This window comes from Carassius auratus, unplaced genomic scaffold, assembly GCF_003368295.1.
Source record: "Carassius auratus strain Wakin unplaced genomic scaffold, ASM336829v1 scaf_tig00214205, whole genome shotgun sequence".
Lineage (NCBI taxonomy): Eukaryota > Metazoa > Chordata > Actinopteri > Cypriniformes > Cyprinidae > Carassius > Carassius auratus.
The window spans coordinates 995,181-1,018,020 of NW_020527558.1; the positions used below are offsets into that span (position 1 = coordinate 995,181).

The 22,840-nt window shown below is 38.5% G+C and overlaps 1 protein-coding gene across 2 annotated transcripts; it reads left to right on the forward strand.

The window, feature by feature from the left end:
• Positions 1-878: 878 nt before the first annotated feature.
• Positions 879-8,629, forward strand: LOC113091502 (uncharacterized). Of its 2 annotated transcripts, XM_026257071.1 has the most exons (7): positions 879-948; positions 2,146-2,317; positions 2,781-2,805; positions 4,137-4,363; positions 6,864-7,105; positions 7,184-7,677; positions 7,751-8,629. In XM_026257071.1, the coding sequence occupies exons 2-7, from the start codon at positions 2,146-2,148 to the stop codon at positions 8,391-8,393; spliced, it is 1,803 nt and encodes a 600-aa protein (XP_026112856.1). In that variant the 5' UTR covers positions 879-948; the 3' UTR covers positions 8,394-8,629. The 2 variants fall into 2 exon arrangements, with proteins under 2 accessions (XP_026112856.1, XP_026112857.1); XM_026257072.1 differs by lacking the exons at positions 2,781-2,805; positions 4,137-4,363 and having other exon boundaries at positions 7,751-8,626.
• Positions 8,630-22,840: the final 14,211 nt, after the last annotated feature.

Here is a 22,840-nt window from a genome sequence, read left to right on the forward strand (position 1 = left end):
TCATACTGTTCTTAGTTTGTCCCACATATTGTTTTTTGCATTTGGTAGAGTAAATTAAATAAATACAATTGCGTGAAAGGGGGGTCAGAAACTCTGAAAATCTGTTGGGTGTTTTCTGAACTCAAAATACTTAATCTTTACTTTTTTCCTTAGTCTGCTTTGTACTAATGTATCCAGTAAATTTGTGTTTGGGTGAATTCACACAGCACTGTGTGATGTGAAATAAAAACTAACCTCTTGTCCTTTCCTGCGTTGTTGGGCATTTTTCCAATATGACAATAATATCATATTTCTTTCTCCCAATGTAAAAATCCTTCAGTGGACATGCATTTCACTCAAACTTGAGCACCTGTGAGGGACTCTGTAGAGACAAGTTGAGCAACACTCCCTATTAAAGATCATTTAAGTTGGTCATCCTCCAGGAGTTCAGCAGATGTCACAATTTCTAATGAATTAGTACACTTCGTGCCAAAAAGACTCGGGCAGTTTACTTAAAATTTTGGAGGACATGCAAAGTACTAGAAAATACATTTGTTTAATTAAATCAAGGGTCTACTAATTTCTACAATCCTTTATGTGAACAAACTTGGTTAATTTACTTATTTTATGGATATACCCTTATACAGGTATTTGTTGTATGAATTTGTTATATTCACTTAAAATAAACACAACAACTTACATCTGCTTTTTATGATTTTATGCACTCTTTGTTTGTTGCTAGTTCCATTTTAATCTATGTCTGATATTAAATGCTCTCTGCACCCAAACATTACCATTTTGCTTTTTGTGTGTGTGTGTGTAATACTCTTCCACTACTAATTCTTATTTATTATTGCACTTTTCTCATTTCAGACAGCAGCGTGTGAAGGGGACTTTTATTTTGATTTCATGATGTGACGTCACAAGGCTGCGCCGCGCTCCAGCGTCTGAGATTCGGCTGAAGAAAAGGTTTGTGTTTTAAGATACTAAAATGTTTCGTTCAGTGCAACCCTTTCGGATAATTTTGTAGTTTTTACAGACAGTGTAAAATTATATTTAACATTGTAAAAATGTATCAAATAATAATTTTAAAAGGTGCATCACATTTCGCTCCCTGTATCGTGCTTCAGTGTATCATAAACATGAATTCGGCCACTGTAGAGCAGTGGCGAGAGAAACTGATTTTAGACTCGAAAATCCATATTGAATCAAATGATTCAGTGATTCGAAGCGCTCGATTCACCGCGCTCTGACGTCACACGACGATCAAAACTGTGTAATCTACAAATCATTAAATTTACCAACATTAATAATTCAAACATGTAAATGGCGTTTATGTATAACTTGTGTTCTTTTATTAATTGGTACTACTGGTGTTTATTGTTTTCGTTTAATCAGGTGATTTAAGTCCACTTGACTGAACCAGTGTTGCCAACTTCTTTTAATGGAAAGTAGCTAAACCCTGCCTGAAAAGTCGCTAAATGTCGCTAGATTACGTCATATGCTAATTAGCATATTCATGACGTAAGTGCGTCATATTATCTTGCCCTTTATGTGCTCATTTACTGCATTTTAAGGCAGCCAAAATTCTCAATAAAAGTTTTTTATTATTATATTTGAATGTTTCTGTTGCCCGACAACGGAATTAATATTATAATGACTGAAACGCGTCTATTAAGACTACATAACCAGCTCTCAAAGATGTTAATCTCTGCACTAAAATCCTATTCACGACATTGTCTAATGAAATCACATACACATACGATTAAGATACTGATTGTACTGTGATTTCGGCTATACTTGTATGTAAAATAGAGTTAGAAGCAACAGAATATATTTTTTTAACTGAAAGTGCTGCTCCTCTCTGCGCGTTGAACATAGCAGATGCAGAGAGAGAAAGAGGCAGTATGTGCACTCTGGGAGAGAGAGAGAGAGCTCGTGCGGCAGTACCGGAGAGTCTCGGAGACTAAATAAGGTCTGTCAAAAAAAGTCGCTAGATTTGTCGCTAGTCGCTTTTTTGGAAAAAAGTCGCTATTGGGGTCTGAAAAGTCGCTAAATCTAGCGACAAAGTCGCTAAGTTGGCAACACTGGACTGAACTAGGGATTTAGTTTGGTTTTATTTTGCTTTCTGTTAATTATTTTCATCTTAAATTTACTATTTTAAAGATGGCGTTCATTAAAGAGGAGAGCGAAGACATGCGGATCGAGGACACTTTCAAAGTGAAACAAGAAGATACGGAGGAACAAGTAGAGATGGTGTTTATTAAAGAAGAGATTGAAGAAATTAAGGTTGAAGAAACATTCAGAGTCAAACATGAAGATACTGAGGAACAAACAGGTTAGTTTTCATTCTCAAAGCTTAATGTTTTTGAACAATGCCATATGAGAGTGTCTGTGATTAAAGCTGTTTTATTTGACATGGAGCTGGTTGAGATCACATGAGAAGATCCGACTCTTAAGACACACACAAAATTAGAAAAAAAGAATACAAAAGTAGATTAAACATATATATATATATATATATATATATATATATATATATATATATATATATATATATATATATATATATATATACACTGTTCCACAATTAAGTTAAACAAATGAATTTAAGCATTTTCAGTTCAGAAGCAGATTATGGGTTTAATGTTCCACAATATATATAAATATATATATATATATATATATATATATATATATATATATATATCCTGAAAATAAATATATAAAATAACAAAAAGCATCATTATATGTAACGTATCTTTACATTCTCATCTACAAGTTTTTTTTCCTTTTTTCAGATATGCTTTGTACCAAACTGATCTTGTAAGCACAACTTTAGATTCCAGACTGACTAAAAACATGTATGCTCTGCATTTTACCCATCCAAAGTGCACACACACAGAGCAGTGAACACACACACACACCGTGAACACACACCCGGAGCAGAGGGCAGCCATTTATGCTGCGGCGCCCAGGGAGCAGTTTGGGGTTCGGTGCCTTGCTCAAGGACACGTCATTTGTTTCTCTCGGTTCATGTCAAATTAATTTTGATAAATAAGTCGCACCTGACTATAAGTCGCAGGACCAGCCAAACTATGAAAAAAGTGCGACTTATAGTCCAGAAAATACGGTAGATTTTTTTAAAGAGAAAACATATATGCATCTAATCAATACTCTTGTGCTTTGTAGAGTTTTGATGTGTTTTCTGCTCTTAATGGTGCTGCTTAAATGTGGTGATTAAGAAACAATATTGAAATACAAAATTAAGTTAACCAATGAAAGGCTATATAGTACATTTAGATAGATGCATATATACAGAGAGACACTTTTCACTTGCTGTAAGTGATTTTAAGTAATTAATGGAAAGTAGTTTGATCTTTGTATTGCTATGATCTATTTTCTCCATGGATTTATAAAAGGTTACACTGGTCGGTTTAAATAGACCTTAGTATACCGATCCACTCACCTGTTATGCCACGGATGTTTTTGATCATGTGAAGAGGATGATATTTTCCATCTGTATGCGAAAGATTGTAAAGTACAAGCCTAGTAGTTTACATTATTAATAAGTTTAACATTCATATACATTGCAAATATGGAAACATTTTGATTTGTGAGATTCGAGTAGTAACCTCCAAATAAATCCATCCATACCCACACTGGCTCCGTATCGTCAGGATATAATGCACCATATGCCAGATTTTTTAAAACAAATAGGCCTACCTGCGACGTAAAAATCTAAAATCATATATTTTCTTGTAACACGATCCAGCAAGATCAAACTAAGTACTTTTTTTTTTGAGTGGGTTTTGCACATCCTGTCATACCAGTGTGCTGCTGCAATGTACGTATTTAGCAGCATTAAGGTTAACTGTTAATCGATTGTTCATTTAAACAAAGATCGATCATGGAAATGATTGAATATCGACATCCCTAATCACAGTATAACACCAAGTAAGTTAAACTTAAGAGATATCAATCTGTCCAGTTAGGAAGCATAAGAATCAGTTTCGCCTGCTGTGGTGCAAATGAAAGCGACAAAAGGTGCACTGAAGGGGCAACAGCAAGATAACCTCCCAAAAGGGAATGATTTTGTGGGTGGTGGCCACAGATCATTTTCCTCTCCTTATTTTTCCTGTCTGATTTGTCTTTAGTTTTGTTAGGGTCATTGTCAATGTCTGTAGCATAAGGCAGTACCGAGGCAGTCAAGGTCCAGCCGGATTGCACATCCATACATATCATCAAAAGGAAGTTAGGTGTGTCTCCAGCATAGTTTCAAGAGCCTGGAGGAGATACCGGGAAACCGGCCATTATACGAGGAGAGCTGGACAGGCATGTAGAAGGGCAACTGCTTCTACTGCTTCCCACCGACTGAGCCGAAGTAAGCCCACATGAGCCAATCACATTTCTCTCCTGTGGCTTACTTTTGACCAATCACATTTTTCTTCTGTGGCTTACTTTTGATCAATCACCGGCTGCTATTATGGTCATCTTTACAATAGGTAAGGCTATGGTTTACTTCATTATGGAATATAGGTTATTGTTTGTTCATATACATTGTGTATTTTTGGAATATAAAACAAGCCAAAATAGCTAGCTAGCTTTTACAGGTGCTGGTCATACAATTAGAATATCATCAAAAAGTTTAACGAATTCCATTCAAAAAAAAGAAACTTGTATATTATATTCTTTCATTACACACAGACTGATATATTTCAAATGTTTATTTCTTTTAATTTTGATGATTATAACTGACAACTAAGGAAAATCCCAAATTCACTATCTCTGAAAATTATAATATTGTGAAAAGGTTCAATATTGAAGACACCTGGTGACACACTCTAATCAGCTAATTAACTCAAAACATCTGCAAAGGCCTTTAAATGGTCTCTCAGTCTAGTTCTGTAGGCTACACAATCATGGGGAAGACTGCTGACTTGACCGTTGTCCAAAAGACGACCATTGACACCTTGTACAAGGAGGGCAAGATAAAAAAGGTCTTTGCAAAAGAGACTGGCTGTTCACAGAGCTCTGTGGCCAAACACATTAATAGAGAGGAGAAGGGAAGGAAAAGATGTGGTAGAAAAAAAGTTTACAAGCAATAGGGATAAACACGCCCTGGAGAGGATTGTGAAACAAAAGCCATTCAAAAATGTGGGGGAGATTCACAAAGAGGGGACTGCAGCTGGAGTCAGAGCTTCAAGAACTACTACAAACAGACGAATGCAAGACATGGGTTTCAGCTTCGCATTCCTTGTGTCAATCCACTCTTGAACAACCGACAGTGTCAGAAGCGTCTCGCCTGGGCTAAAGACAAAAAGGACTGGACTGCTGCAGAGTAGTCCACAGTTATGATTTCTGATGAAAGTAAATTTAGCATTTCCTTTGGAAATCAGGGTCCCAGAGTCTGGAGGAAGAGAGGAGAGGCACACAATCCACGTTGCTTGAGGTCCAGTGTAAAGTTTCCACAGTCAGTGATGGTTTGGCGTGCCATGTCATCTGCTGGTGTTGGTCCACTGTGTTTTTGGAGGTCCAAGGTCAACGCAGCCGTATACCAGGAAGTTTTAGAGCACTTCATGCTTCCTGCTGCTGACCAATTTTATGGAGATACAGATTTCATTCTCCAACAGGACTTGGCACCTGCACACAGTGCCAAAGCTTCCAGTACCTGGTTTAAGGACCATGGTATCCCTGTTCTTAATTGGCCAGCAAACTCGCCTGAACTTAACCCCATAGAAAATCGATGGGGTTATGTAAAGGGAGATGTGATATGCCAGACCCAACAATGCAGAAGAGCTGAAGGCCACTATCTGAGCATCCTGGGCTCTCAGAACACCTGAGCAGTGCCACAGACTGATCGACTCCATGCCACGCCGCATTGCTGCAGTTATTCAGGCAAAAGGGGAAGTCGTGGCCTAATGGTTAGAGGGTTGGACTCCCAATCGAAGGGTTGTGAGTTCTAGTCTCGGGCCGGACGGAACTGTGGGTGGGGGGAGTGCATGAACAGCTCTCTCTCCACCTTCAATACCACGACTTAGGTGCCTTTGAGCAAGGCATCGAACCCCCAACTGCTCCCCGGGCGCTGCAGCATAAATGGCTGCCCACTGCTCCGGGTGTGTGCTCACAGTGTGTGTGTGTGTTCACTGCTCTGTGTGTGTGCATTTCGGATGGGTTAAATGCAGAGCACAAATTCTGAGTATGGGTTACCATACTTGGCTGAATGTCACTTCACTTCACTTTAAAAGGAGCCCCAACTAAGTATTGAGTGCTGTACATGCTCATAGTTTTCATGTTCATACTTTCCATTTTTATACTTTTCAGTTGGCCAAGATGTATAAAAATCCTTTCTTTGTATTGGTCTTAAGTAATACTCTAATATTCTGAGATTTTGGCCTTTAACTAAATTAGTGAAATCAACTTTTTGATGATATTCTAATTCTATGACCAGCACCTGTATAACACGTTTTCTTAAGTACCTGTGAACCTGTAACTTTTCCCATGGTAAATGCAGAAAAAACATGTCACTACTGATCAGATTAGTTAAAATCATTGGTTATCCGCTAATTAAGCTATATTGCTGTCAACAATGATGTGTGTATTGTGTGATTAATCATGGTTTCTGGGTCCTATGTCTAAACATAATTATTAAAAATAATACTTTAATATTTGGTAATGATAATAGTGATGTCATCCGAGAAACCCTCATCCGCCCTCCCCAAATTTAATCATAGTACTTATTAATACTTAAAATTCATGTAAAATGCAACAGCCATCGTTATATTGTTTTTGTTAATGTTGACTCAGAGTTATCTATTTAGCCTTTAATGTATTAGACAAAATATTTAAAAAATCTACTTTCTTTCTCCACTTTATTCTTGTAGGTGAATTGCTGGGAATGGAGTACCTTTACAACCAGATTGGCAAAAATCTGACTCCAGTACCTCAGAAACCAGAGGAGGAAGACAGGCTGGTGGAGGAAGTTGATGACAAGAACCTGCAAGATGAGGGGTTTAAGGAAGGGTGTCAAGGACAAGGTGGTGAACAAAGACAGCATCTTGCACCTGCCCCTTCAGTGCTGTCACAGCCATTTGACACTGGAAGCAGTCTCTCCGATGAGGCTCAGGTAAGACACTTAAAGGACTTATTTATATTTAAATCTTGTTTTATTCCACATGTATTAACATTAATCTGCATTTACTAGGGAGCAGTCATTGGACCCGATAACATCTCTTGGTGGGACAAGGTCCAGGAACTGGCTGGTTACCTGGTGGGTCTTCGTGAGGCTCCCTACCTCAATGACCTGCAGGTGACAGAAGCCATCCAGCTGTGGACAGCTCTCCCTCATATTGATAAACAGCAGGTAAACTATCAGCCTCAGCTGACACATGGGAACTTAAAGGCACCGAAGCCGTCCAAAGTCACACCGGGTGTGGAGAGTGTGAAACGGTGTCTGATTGAACATCCTGGGAGTCCAGCACTGTTGCAAAGCACCATCCGCTTGGTTGAGGCCATTTGTATGAAGCTGTGTGCTTTACACAAGTCGCCGACCAAGAAGGCTGGAGTTTGCACCCCCAGGTGGTCTAAAATCCTCTCGGATTACCTCCACATCCGAGAGCTGGTGCTTAACAGTCACAGGTTGATGGATGAAACAACGATCCAGCTGTTTGAGCTAAATCAGAGGACACTCATTCAGTGGTAAGCTAGGCAAATTATTTGCTTCAAATTAACTGAATAATTCCAAATTTATATACAAGTAATTTATTTTCAGGTTTCAGCAGCGGCAGAAGAATAAGGAAATGAGTGTCCTCACCCAGGTACTTAATCTACCTGACCGAATTGATGTAGCTGATATGCAGGTTCCTCCGTCAAGGAAAAAAATGGATGAAACGTCATCGACATCAGGCCCAAAACATCAATTTATCCTTCCGACAAATCAAGAATGGCGGGCTCCTCTTCTGCGACCAGGTCGACAGCCCCCTGCTATAGCACCTGCCCTCACAGCATCAGGAGTTGTGCAGCCCATTTCAGCACCTGGGTCATTGTTAGGCACACTAGTCCTTAACCCAGACATGACTGTATCAATAGTTATTCCATCTTTTGGTGCTTCAAGATTCAATGCAGGCCCAGTTCCGCCTGCTCCAGTGTCTGCTGCTCCTGTGTCCCGTTACACACAGAGGAACAGGCGCCGGCGGGCCCTGGAGAAGGAAAGTGGAGTCTATAAGAGGAAGTATGTGCGGGGGGTTACTTTTAACATGTGCAGCAAATGTGGGCAGCCCAAAACGAAAGAGTTTGGCCACAGTCGATATGGTAATGCCACATTTTGCTTGCATGCCTCAAATGGCAAATCTTTAGATGACTGGTTGGCAGAACAGCGCAGGCAAAATAAATGCCAACCTCCACCTCCTCAATAAATGATATCTTTCTTGTATGCATTTTGTATATATAACATGGACCCACTCTTTCCTATTGTCCTCTCTCTCTCTCTCTACACATATATGCAATGAACGTGTGTGTGTGTGTGTACTAATATCAATATGTGGTATTCATTTTAATAAAACATTTTACATTTGAAGTGTCTTTTGATCAGGTAAATTAAATCTGATAAATCATATCAATCAAATCATATCCCACACACACAAAAAACTCATCTTTGAAGAAACATTTTTTTTTTTTCATTTTATTTAACCATAAACAAACATATAATATGCTTTTTGAAAAATAATATACACAAAGTAATAAATACCAATCAATATAATATTTAATAGATAACTAAATGGTCTTCACGTGCTAGACAATGCTTACATTGATGATGCAAGTTGGATTAGTTAGTCAGCCTGTAACATTAGTTTTTTACATACATTTTTGGTGTGATTTAAGAATTCAGCTCTGAGTATTGTTAAGTTTTGTTTCCAATGATTGTTCTCACATAATGTTCTTAACCAGGTCTGAAAATACCCTTAGACTCTACGTTCTTTGTAACTCCCCACAAATGTAATTTACCATCAACAGGACAGGTTATCACTTCCCTGGAGTTCAGAAGAAGACTGATGAGAGGGCAGTATGGTACAACTCAGTGTCTACCAAAAGGGGGCCGTCCTGCTTTGGACAATTCTCTGCGGTTAACAGCGAGGCATTTCCCTGCTAAAGTTCCACAGACAACCGCCCAGGGCAGTAGGACAAGGCGCCACTGCAGGGTCTGCCTGTCCAGCTCTCGGAAGACAAAGGAGAGGCGTCTCACAAAGTACATGTGTGTGCCATGCAACGCTCCGTTGTGTGTTACTCCATGTTTCGAACAGTACCACACTCTAAAAGATTACTGAAAAACAACTATCCAATGTCATTTCAAATAATGTACATAAGTACTTACGATAATTCTCAGTCATTTCTTTTTTTTTTTTTTGGTTTTAGGGGAGTTTGCTTACTTAATATTTTCTGGTAATATGTTAATATTGTTTTACTATACATGTAAATAATAAGCAATTTCTCAAACATTACGGTTAGATTTTTTTTTTTTTTGATTATCAGTTATTATAGTTTTCTGTTTCCTATATTAAAATAGTTTACATTGAATGAACATGGTCACCATTTAATGCATTGTGTGTTTCTCTTTCAAGTATTAGAAACTTAGTATATCATGCCATATATCATGTTATATAGTTATAAAACAACCCCACAGTGCACATCTGACATTGTGTAGTCTTCCCTTTATGTTGATATTCTTGCGCAGCTAATGGTTAATAAGTAGGCCAATAGAAGAAATTACTTGTTTTATGATTCATGCTACTTTCAACAACCCAACTGAAAATTAGAAGATGGAGTCAGAGTCCCTTACAAGTGCAAGGAAGACTATTTAAGAGAGACATAAAAATTATCTATAATTGTTTGTGGATTTTAGTATTCAAAAAATTATCAAAAGTTGCATTAGTAGTGAGGAGCTATAGGCCATTCAAAGTGTCATAATGTTTTGTCTTTCTGAGTCTAGGGTTGGGCAGGGGCAACATGAAGTGGAAGTGACACTGTTAGTCTAAGAGATTAGCCCCTTCTCTCTCCACCTCAGCACATCACAAGACCACAACAGTAGGGATTTAAGGAACAATATGTATATTTAAAAGGACGCAATTCATTTCAAGAGGGGATCAACATAAAAAACTAAAATAGCAATCTGTCTAGACCCTTCAACTATTCTATGGTAAGTAAAGAATTGATTGAGTGTTTACTGTAGTCTTCATGCATAATGACACAATCTGTATTGTATAAAGTGCTATTTTAACAAAGGTGAAATTACTTAATTTGAATAAAGACTTTTCTATGAATGTAAACACGAAAGTGGTAATCAAAAGGTGTCAATACAACACACAAATCCATTGAGAACTAGAATTTGTAGAGGTTTTTGATCCAATAATACAGGTGCTGATCATATAATTAGAATATCATCAAAAAGTTGATTTATTTCACTAATTCCATTCAAAAAGTGGAACTTGCATATTATATTTATTCATTACACACAGACTGATATATTTCAAATGTTTATTTCTTTTAATTTTGATGATTATAACTGACAACTAAGGGAAATTCCAAATTCAGTATCTCAGAAAATTTTAATATTGTGAAAAGGTTCAATACTGAAGACACCTGGTGCCACACTCTAATCAGCTAATTAACTCAAAACACATGCACATTGACAGTTGTCCAAAAGATGACCATTCACACCTTGCACAAGGAGGCCAAGACACAAAAGGTCATTGCAAAAGAGGCTGGCTGTTCACAATGCTCTGTGTCCAAACACATTAATAGAGAGGCGAAGGGAAGGAAAAGATGTGGTAGAAAAAAGTGTACAAGCAATAGTTATAACCACACCCTGGAGAGGATTGTGAAACAAAACCCATTTAAAAATTGTGGGGGAGATTCACAAAGAGTGGACTGCAGCTGGAGTCAGTGCTTCAAGAACCACTACAAACAGACGAATGCAAGACATGGGTTTCAGCTTCGCATTCCTTGTGTCAAGCCACTCCTGGACAACAGACAGCGTCAGAAGCGTCTCGCTTCAAAAAGGAGAGGCACACAATCCACGATGCTTGAGGTCCAGTGTAAAGTTTCCACAGTCAATGATGGTTTGCGGTGCATTGCTGCAGTAATTCAGCCAAAAAGAGCCCCAACTAAGTATTGAGTGCTGTACATGCTCATACTTTTCATGTTCATACTTTTTAGTTGGCCAAGATTTCTAAAAATCCTTCATTTGTATTGGTCTTAAGTTATATTGTAATTTTCTGAGATAATGAATTTGGGATTTACCTTAGTTGTCAGTTATAATCATCAAAATTAAAAGAAATAAAAAAACATTTGAAATATATCACTCTGTGTGTAATTCATGAATATAATATACAAGTTTCAATTTTTGAATGTAATTAGAATATCATCAAGTTGGTTTATTTCACTAATTATATGACCAGCACCTTTAAAGAGCCACACAGATGGAAAATTACCTGTATTACAGTGTATGATGTAACTGTCCATCTGTGTAAACAATGTGCAAATAATTAAACCAAAAAGTACACGATTTGTAAAGTTATTGGCCTCTAAAGTAAGGAGTCGACTGAATCGCTGAAAGGAGTCGTTATAGATTTCAAATCTTTTGCCCATCTCCATATACGTCACTAAGAGCACTTTGCATAATAATCTCCGCCTACCGTCTTGGGAGAAACGAAACTCTGACCTAACCCCCCCCCCCCCCACACACACACACCCAGATGCTCTGTTTGGTGTGAGAGCATCATGTCGAGGAGACCGTTTGTTTTATTTTCACTGCCAAAGAATGAAGATCAGAAGAACCAATGGCTAAAATTCATTTTCACCACAATACCAGAGCAGTACAACAAATCCCTTTTGTTCGGTTCACAACATTTCACTGATGACTGCTTTTCTAATCTCGGTACAGCAGGATTTTCAAAGCGTTTGGGCATAAAAGAGGGTTCATTACCAAATTTATTTAGAACAACGAGCATCTCCGAATCACAACGCGAAGTATGATTATGAAGTTATGTGTCTGTTTTCTCCCGAGCGTCTTATCAGTATGTGTGCTGTCTGCAGCCTGTCTGCGCTGATCGTCATGTACAAACACGTCATTAAAATGAAGTGTAACTCCGTGAATATTCAACGAAGAGACATGAGAGAAATATCTATAGAAAGCTTGACATGTCTACTTTTAAACTAAACAAGTGCTGCCGAACAGATATTCTGTGATAAAGTAATCCATATGAAAACAACGCGATGTCTGTTTTTCATGTCTCCCTTCATTATATGTGACCACACCCCCGCGCTGAACGCGCTATTCAGATTCAAACTGAAGCGCGCGGCTTGAATACACCCACACAGAAGAAAAAGCAGCGAGACTGTTCAAGTTTTTTTATTTTACTGTTTGCTTCGCGGTGAGAGGAATAAGACATAATTCACCCCAAACAGATGCTAACGCATAGTTTACCGTGGAGGTGTGTGCGGAACAACCAATCAAACCTGACTATGTTAGTTGACCAATCAGAACACAGTATGCTACCGAAAGGTGGGGTTTAAGGAAACTGAATCTTTTGAACAGCTTCGCGCGAACCGTTTGGGGATCTCTGAGAATTGAGGTAATTTTAAAATGATATTTTGACAAAATGACAATGTTTTTTAAACTTGGATGGATTTAAACCTAATGTACAGGACTTGATAGGAATGTGAAGTGATAGGAAGCTTAGAATTTTCATCTTACTGGCTCTTTAAATATATTTGATTTATCCGAATTTAATAAAAAGACTAGCCGGTAACTCTTTGTAATAACGTTCTGTTATAAGTTATTAAAAAATTATTAGTTAATGATGAACGAATCATTTACAAAACATGACTATACTTTCATAAATTATTAATAAGTAATAAGTTAAAGGTCCCCTTCTTTGTGTTCCCATGTTTTAAACTTTAATTAGTGTATAATGTTGTTGTTAGAGTATAAATAATATCTGTAAAATTCTAAAGCTCAAAGTTAAATGCCAAGCGAGATATTTTATTTAACAAAATTCGCCTACAAAAAACGACCCGTTTGGACTACATCCCTCTAGTTCCTGCAGTAATGACGTCACTAAAACAGTTTTTTTGACTAACCTCCGCCCACATGAATTCACAAACAGGGGCCCATGGTCTTGTTGTGCTCCGACGGAGAAGAAGGAAGAGCTGCGTTTGTGTTTGCCATGTTGTTGAAACGCTGTTATTTTCATCTCGGAGTCCAATCATCTTTGTTTGGGCTTCCCAGGGAAGCTGTACTTGGAGATTAAACGTTAAAATTTATGTTTAACTCGGTTCCTGAAAATTATAATCCACATGTAAAACTATGTGCAGCACATTTTTGTTGAGGACAACTTCCTCAATCTCAATAAGTTTAATGCCGCGCAAAGATTATTCTTGAAAGATGGAGCAGTGGGATGCAAAAGCTTTGTAAATTATTTATTCATGCATTTACACATAATTTATAACAGGTGTTGAACACTTTGTAGTGTGTACTAAGTACTGACTGGTGAGGGGACAGCTGTCCTCTCTGACACACATGGAGTCTTTAACTTCCGTGCACCTGATGTGAGCTTCAGTGAAGGTAAAAGCGGTTGAGAGGTTCACTTCATCATAGATCCACACACTCCACACAGAGCACAAATCTGTGCTGATGAGAGAAAGGATTTAACACAAGCCACTGGAATCACCTAAGGCATTTATAAATTTTATCCACTTCAAAACAAATGAGTTAACTCTTCTTAAAAATAGTGCTTTAGCATACCTGCATGTTTGTGCTTTTGAACACAGACCAGCTAACAACTTCATCAATAAATCATATAATGATCATTTACTAATGGTTTGTTCATCATTTGTTCATGATTAACAATTGTTTATTGAGATACTTATACAAAATGATTTTGACATATAAGTGATAATGTTATCAACTAATAACTTGATTTATTTCATGATTTCAACTTTTTTTAAGATAACTTACAACACATTTGTAAATCGCTAGCATATCACTCATTAACCATTTATGAACATATAGTCATGTTTTGTAAATGATTCGTTCATCATTAACCAATAACTTATAAGTGACTTATAACTGAATTAATCAAACATTAGTAAAATATTAACTTATTACTTATTAATCATTTATAAATATATAGTCATGTTTTGTAAATGATTAGTTCATCATTAACTAATAATTTATAAATGACTTATAACAGAATGTTATTATAAAGTGTTACCGACTAGCCATTCAGTCTTTGATATTATTAATGCCAAGACTAGGAGCATTCATTGTGGACAATAAAGGGGGTGGTGTTGCCGCAGTGGATAAGATGCAATGTGTCCCTAGTTGCTCCAAAGGCATGTGACCTCTGACATATATAGAAATTGTAAGTCGCTTTGGATAAAAGCGTCGGATAAATGTAAATGTAAAGACTATACACTATACTAAAAACTATACATACAATGTAAGAAACATAGTGATAAAAAAATAGTAAGTAATGGGAATATAGACTATGAAAATATAAATGTAGACTATGTAAATGATATCTATATATGCGAATGCATAGTATTAAATTATGTGCAAAAACAATAGTGCAATAACGTGCAACTTGAGATGAGGCTACATGAGTAATATTAACAAATATACAATGGTAGTAATAACAGCAATAACATTACAAATGTTCAATGAGATGAAACAATTTGAACCGATTGTTCTCTGAGATAGATAAGTCCACTAGCTAGCTACCCGTTTAAGAATCTAGTAGTTGAGGAGTTCCTTAATCTTGAAGTCCAGCAATTTACACTCCTATACCTCCTGTGTGAACAGTCTGTGTTCGGGGTGGGGTCTTTAATGGAGGCAGCTCTTATGAGGACTCTGCGATGGTAAATGGCTTGCAGAGAGAGCAGTGGGGTCCTGATGATCTTCTCAGCAGTCTTCACCACTCTCTGCAGACGTTTGTGGTCCCTCAGTGTAGAGCTGCCACACCATGCAGTGATGTAGCTGGTCAAGATGCTCTCAACTACACAGCTGTAGAAGTTGTGGAGGATCTTAGGTGACAAGCCAAACTTCCTCAGCCTCCTCAGCCAGGTGGGTGGTGTTGAGTGTCCAGGTGAGGTCCTCACTGATGTGGACCCCCAGGTATTTAAAGCTGCTTACTCTTTCCACTTCAAGCTTTCGGATAAACAGTGGCTGGTGATTTTTCCTTTTTTTTTGTCAAGTCCACTATCATCTCCTTTGTCTTATACACGTTGAGGGTAAGATTGTTGTCACCAGACTGGCCACCTGTCTCCTGTCGGCCACTTCATCCCCGTTAGTGATCTGTTCTATCATTACAGTGTCATTAGCGAACTTCAGTATGATGTTGTCCTCGTGGGAGGCTACACAGTCATATGTGAACAGTGTGTGTAGAGTATGGGACTGAGAACACACTCTTGTGTGGTGCCAATGTTTGTAATGACAGTGTGTCTGAGGAGTGCCAGTCAGCGAGTCTAGGAGCCAGTCACAAAGTGTGGGGTGTAATCCAAGTACAATCAGTTTTTAGATAAGTTTGTGAGGGAAGAACATATTGAAGATAGAGCTATAATGAATAACGCATGTGTTATATAAGCATCCTGATAAAAGTGTCCTTATTTTCCAGGTGAGAAAGGGAAATATGGAGCAGGGGCGTAGATTACACTGGGGATGCAAGGCCGTGAACCCCCCCCCCCTCCCCCTCCCCCTCCCCATTTTACATCACAGAAATTCGGTCAAATGTGTTTGCTTAGAGGTTTTCAAGAGCTGGTGAGAATAAATATATATTTAAGCTCAAAGAGACAGGATAGTCTGTGCATGACCTGATATTTTATTTGGACCTAGAATACAGCAAGATGAACATAACGCGCTAAACACTTGCAGTGTGTGTTTCATTCATACTCGAAGCCAGTGGCGCTCTCGTGCAGAAAGTCATACCAGGAAATTCCTTATATGGACAAAAGCATCCAGCTTTTGCTGTATGAAAACAATTATTTCACAGAAAAACTGAAACTTTTGGAAACACAAAGACATTAATATACAATATATGGTTTTTCAAGTCAGGTCAAGTCAAATTAAGTATTTGAACAATGCAGTGCTAATTGACATAGCGTGTATTACAGTATAGAAACTATTTTGCCTTATTAGGTGATAAAAAGTGTTTATAGTATATTAACAAATAATTATCATTTGTTATTGTACAGCAGTTATTAGGGATGGGAACCAAAAACCGGTTCTTATTCATAACCCTGCATCTTAAATTACTGAGCACATTGATTCCAATGACGCGCAGCCACAAACTCGTTGCGCTGTCCCGTCTTTAATTGCCAAACACATTGTTTCCCACGACTGTATGTGCACTTGCGCCTTTGATAACTGCACATCGTTTTGTCTGACTGTACATCTAACAGCAGCGCGCTGCACCTGCCGCCACCAAATTACATTATATTTGTCCCATATTGTCATTAATATACTGTACGTACTGGCTTCAGCTTGGACCACTAAGTAAATAGACTGCTATTGTTATGCAAGTATGAGGGTTAGATAATTTAGTGTACAGGTCATTTCAAGAGTGATAAACAAAGTGATAGAAAATATTTATTTTAATGCATTTTAAATGTTTAAAAATGTGGAAACCACTCATTGCATCACACCATCTCCTGACTGCATTATTATTTGTAAAATAGGGACTTTATGGAGAGTGTCTATACATGTTGATAAGTTTAACCGTTTATATTTCATTAATTAAGGGAAATTAATGAGTATCTCAGCCCTCAAGGGACTATTTGGCCAACAAGCTTATTCCTGCTTGAAAAGCAAAACGTTATTGATAGTGTAAAAAACATCAACTTTGAAACACATGCTGTTTGATGGACTAGCATTACTCAACATTACTTACTACCTTCAAGCAACGCTACATTCATTGAAGGTAAAATAGTAAAAAACATGGTTCATTTAAATGAAACCAGAAGCCGAACCAGAAAATTTCTAAAAATACCCCACAATACTTACGAAGATCTGTACACTGTAATATATGTTGCATTTTGACATTGCCAACCTTTAAATTAAGTTGACAGTTAGTAATAAACAGTATTGAGCATTGAGTAGTTGAGTATTGTGCATTTTTCCCTACCACTATTTCTTATTAATTGTTTATTGATTTTAATGGAACCGGAATCAGAACCGGAACCGAAACAGAAAATTTCTAACGATTCCCAACCCTAGCAGTTATAGATTTCAAAGTCAATTAAAAGCTAGAAATTAGGTAAATTTTAAAAGATGCCTATAGTATCCACTACCAGTCAAGTTTTTTAAAGAAAACTGTTCACCAAGCCTGCTTTGATCATAAAGTACAGTAAAATTTTGAAATATTTTTACTAGCCTATTTAAAATAACTGTTTTCTATTTGAATATATTTCAAAATGTAATTTGAGATTTCAAAGTTGAATTTTTAGCATCATTACTCCAGTCACATGATCCTTCAGAAATTATTCTGATATTTTGATTTGCTGCTCAAAAAAAAAAAAAAAAAAAAACTTATGATAATGCTTTAAACAGCTGAGTAGAATTTCTTTTCAGGTTTCTTTGATTAATAGACAGTTCAGAAAAACAACATTTACCTGAAATATAAACCTTTTGTAAAATTATGTCTTTATCATCAGAGCAGTGGACACCAAGCAAGACAGACTGTGGTGGAGGATTTGAGGCCTGAACTGGCGAGGCAGTGCTCTGAGATTGAGGCGTTAAAAAGCAGCTAAGTCTCTGCAAGGCAGCACACGCCAGTAAAAATGCACAAGACCATTTTGATGCAGTTGAGAGAGGTGCAAGCAGCAGGAACAGAAGCACAAAAAACACAGGTGCATCTAAATAAATTACAATGTCGTGGAAAAGTTCATTTATTTCAGTAATTCAAATCAAGTTGTGAAAATCGTGTATTAAATTCAACACACACAGACTAAAGTTGTTTAAATCTTTGGTTCTTTTAATAGTGATGATTTTGGCTTACATTTAACAAAAACAAATTATAATGCTTCGTAAGATCAATAATAATAAAAAAAATGTATGAATTGTTGGCCTTCTGGAAAGTATGTTCATTTACTGTACATGTACTCAATACTTGGCAGGGGCTCCTTTTGCTTTAATTGCTGCCTCAGTTCGGCGTGGCATGGAGGTGATCAGTTTGTGGCACTGCTGAGGTGGTCTGGAAACCCAGGTTTTTTTGACAGTAGTCTCCGGCTCATCTGCATTTTTTGGTCTCTTGTTTCTGTAACAACTGGTGAAAGGAGTGGCAGGTAGCAAGTGCAGGTTAATAGATTTTTAATATAATGAAGGACACAATACATGAAGACAGAAACACAGGTGATACTTGGCCGGGGATACACAGTCCGAGAAGATGCAGGTGAGTGGAACTGTGGGGAAGCGAGCCAAGAGGTAAGTGATGAATCCAACGGTGAGATGAGATGAGTGGACTGGGTTCTGGGGAGACAAGAACATCCAACGAAGAAACAACAAAGAGAGCAGAACATGAGACGAGGAACTGAAACAACACTCTGACAAACACAAGACACTAGACAGGGCAATATATAGGAAGGAGTAATGAGTGACAGCTGTTGCTGATGACAATTAGCGGAGACCCCCACAATAAACAATCAGTGCTGTAAGACACAGGCTTCACCCACATAGTGAAAAACCCCGAGATCAAGGTTTACCAACCGTGACAGTCCCCCCCCCCCCTCTAGGAACGCCTCATGGAGATCCCAGAAAGGCCCTACCTGCTGATTGTAATCATCAATAAGAGACTGATCCAGTATGTCACTAGCAGGTACCCAACTCCTCTCCTCCGGACCTTAACCTTCCTGGTCCACCAGGTACTGGAATCCTCTTCCTCTCTGTCTTTGGTCCAGAATCCGATTTACCGAATAAGTTGGCTCCCCATCTACAAGACACGGCGATGGGGGAACTGGGGTAGGCGGATTATTGCGTGAATAAAACATGGGCTTAGTCTTGGACACATGGAAGGTGGGATGAATCCTCCTGTACGTCGGAGGTAGTTTGAGGCGGACTGTCACTGGACTTATGATCTTGGTGACAGGAAACGGGCAATAAATTTGGGAGCTAATTTATTAGAAATGGAGCGGAGCAGAATGTTGTTAGTAGAAAACCACACTTTTTTACCCACGACCTATGCGGGAGGCTTCGAACGGTAGCGATCGGCCTTGGCCTTAGTGCACTCCCTCATCTGGAGCAGAGTCTCGCGGGCTCTTGTCCAGGTGGACAAATGCATGAGCGGAGGGGACCGCGACTTCAGACTCCAGACTAGGAAAAACAGGTGGCTGGTAACCTATGCTACACTGAAATGGAGAGTGGCCCGTGGCTGACACTGGTAACGAGTTGTGAGCTTACTCAACCACAGAGAGTTGTTGGCTCCAGGAAGAAGGATTCTTGGAGACTTAACATCACAACGTTCTCTCTAAATCCTGGTTGGCTCTCTCAGATTGCCCGTTACTCTGAGGGTGTTAACCTGAAGACAGTCTAACCGTTGCTCCTAACAATTTGCAAAATGATTTCCAAAATTTGGATATAAATTGGGGTCCTCTGTCAGAAACCACGTCTACCAGGAGGCCATGTAACCGAAAGACATGATCAATGAGAGTGACCACTGTCTCCTTGGCTGTAGGTAATTTGGGCAAGGGAATGAAATGTGTCGCCTTCGAGAACCAGTCCACTACGGTCAAAATGACCGTGATGCCATTAGAGGGCGGGAGGGCGGTAACAAAATCTAGAGCGATATGTGACCAGGGTCTCGAAGGGACAGACAGCGGTTGAAGAAGCCCAACTGGACTTGACCTCCCATACGAGTGATGAGATGATTATACTCTCAGGTAATAGGGTTTAATGTTTTTGGAACCCGGGCGGTACGACAGAGAAAAATGAAACCGGCTGAAAAAAAAGTGCCCACCGAGCCTGCCTGGAATCGAGTCTTTTGGCAGTTCTAATGTATTCTAATTTTTTATGATCAGTCCAAACAATGAAAGGTACCCCTGTTCCTTCCAACCAGTGACGCCACTCCTCTAAAGCTAATCTGACAGTCAATAATTCCCTGTTACCAATGTCATAATTGCGTTCAGCAGGAGATAAACTATGGGAGAAAAATGCGCAGGGATGCATCTTATCATCCGAGACAGCACGCTGGGAAAGAACTGCACCTACTCCCACCTCTGATGCGTCGACCTCCACCACAAACTGCCTTGTGGGATCAGGGGCTACTAAGATGGGAGCCGAAACAAAGCGGCTCTTGAGGTTGGTAAATACAGTTTCGGCTGTATTAGACCACCTGAATGGAGTACCGTTTTTTTTTTTATTTTACTGTTTGCTTCGCGATGAGAGGAATAAGACATAATTCACCCCAATAAGATACGATGTGGTTGAGGATTTGAGAAATGGATTTCCTCAGAAAAAAGAATGAAGCACTTTATTCAGCAGAGATCATAAACATGAGTAAGCCTCTTTTTATTTATTTGTACTAGTTTTCACATAACGTGTAAACATTTTACTAGACTTTTTCCAAACTATAATTCCTGACTAAATGTATAATCAAGTGAAATATTATGAAGTTTCAATAACAATATACAATACTATACCATTCAAAAGCTTGATGTAAATAATATAAATGTAACAAATAAATGTAACTGTAACAAATGTAACAAAAATATTTATTTATCCCCCCTAAAAAACCTGAAAAATATTCTCAGCTCTTTTCAACATTAATAATAATAAAAATGATGATAATAATAATAAGAACAATGAATGTTTTTTTTTGTTTTTTTTTTTAGAAAATTAAGATGGTTAAGAGGATTTCTGAAGGATTGTGTGACTGGAGTAATGATGAAAAAAAATAGTTTGAAAGTCAGCTTTAATTGTTCCTAATAAACTGTTTAACTGCTCCCCCAAGTGGATATTAAATTATGTTGTTGGATAATTAAATATATTCTAAATAAACTACAAACATAAAATTATATAGATTTATTTTATTCTCACATTCTTTCTTGTAACTCTTCCCCTCTCAGTGACACAGCTGACTGAAAGGCTCATTTTCCAGGTCTTTGTCTTAGGTGTAAATCACAATGATATTCATGATAGTTGATGCCTACTCGCATATGACTTTTACCAACAAAAAGAGTCTTAGAAAATTTTTATCAATTTATTGTTTTCTGTGAGTAAACAAGATGATTTTCACATAATTTAGAAATAAAAATTCTAGACTACAAGCTCCAGTTCTCAAAAATGCCGAGAACCATTGTTCTTTATGTGTTTTTATTTTTGCCTTATTCAAGTGTTTTAACATTTTTCGTTTTTCACTAATCACGCATAACATTTTGTTTTCTCAAAAACACAATCATGTACATACATGCATTTCACATTATTATGTGCCAGTATTTATAGCCCATTTTGTGCTGATCACAGTGAGATTAGACTTTACCCATTTAGATATTTATAAGAAACTGAAAAAAGCACAAATGTCAGGGCATGACAAAACTTCTCCAGGCCCCAAAAATACCCTTAGACTCCAGAGGGTTAACCTTGTCGAGATCCATACGTATTCCCTCGGACGAGACGATATACCCTAGGAAAGGAACAGACTGTGCTTGGAATACGCATTTCTCTACCTTGACAAAAAGACCATTCTCAAGTAATCTCTGGAGCACTCGTCTGACGTGTTGCACATGTTCCTGGAGAGATGAAGAAAAAATCAGTATGTCATCCAGGTAAACATATATAAACTGATCTACCATGTCTCTCAACACGTCATTAAAGAGCACTTGGAAAACCCCTAGCGAGTTGGAGAGCCCGAACGGCATCACCAAATATTCCAAGTGCCCTCTAGGGGTGTTAAAGGCAGTTTTCCACTCATCCCCCTTCCTGATGCGGACCAAATGATAAGCATTACGTGAATCCAGTTTTGTGAATATGTATGCTCCCTGTAACCTCTCGAAAGCTGAAGATATCAACGGCAAAGGATAGGTATTCTTTTTCGTGATGTTGTTCAGCTCTTGGTAATCAATACAAGGTTGTGTCCATCCTTCTTACCCACAAAAAAGAATATCGCCCCCGCTGGAGAGGAGGAAGGGAGGATGAACCTCGATGCCAAGGAATCAGAAATTTATTTCTCCATGGCCTCTCTCTCCGGAATATAAAGAGAGTAAAGCTTGCCCTTGGGCGGAGACTTACCTAGAACTAAGTCTATAGCACAGTCATAGGGACGATGTGGAGGATAAGCAGCACGGAACTTACTGAACACCTCCTCCAGGTCCAGGTACTCTGCTGGCACGTTTAATAAAACCATGGTTTCCTCTTGAAAGACAGAAACAGACACAGCAGGACAAACAGAAACCAAACAAGACTCATGACAACTTTCACTCCACAAGGTAACGGTGTTGGAACCCCAATCCACTCGTGGATTGTGTTTAACCAACCAGGGATGACCTAAAACAATGGGAGCGACAGGGGAGTCCATGAGGTAAAAGGATATATTTTCGGTGTGGTTTCCTGAGGTGAGCAGAGTTATAGGTTCAGTGGAATGAGAGACATGAGGCAGTTTCTGCCCATTGAGTGCGGTGACATGGATGTGACGAGACAAGGGAAGGACAGGAAGGTTCAGGTGACGTGCAAGGACAGTGTCAATGAAATTACCCTCGGCTCCAGAGCCCAGAAGGGCGTGACAGTCGTGAGTATGGTTCTCCCACCTCAGTTTCACCGGAAGGAGAGTTAAAGATGTGGTTGAGGACTTCCCGGCGGAAATCCCACCCAATAGTAGCC

Bases quoted from the DNA above. Each gene is read 5' to 3' on its own strand.
- LOC113091502 (XM_026257071.1), top strand. From the start codon at position 2,146: ATGGCGTTCATTAAAGAGGAGAGCGAAGACATGCGGATCGAGGACACT. The intron at 4,364-6,863 runs GTAAGCCCACAT...TTATTCTTGTAG, and splicing joins TTCCCACCGACTGAGCCGAA to GTGAATTGCTGGGAATGGAG. The intron at 7,678-7,750 runs GTAAGCTAGGCA...ATTTATTTTCAG, and splicing joins CAGAGGACACTCATTCAGTG to GTTTCAGCAGCGGCAGAAGA.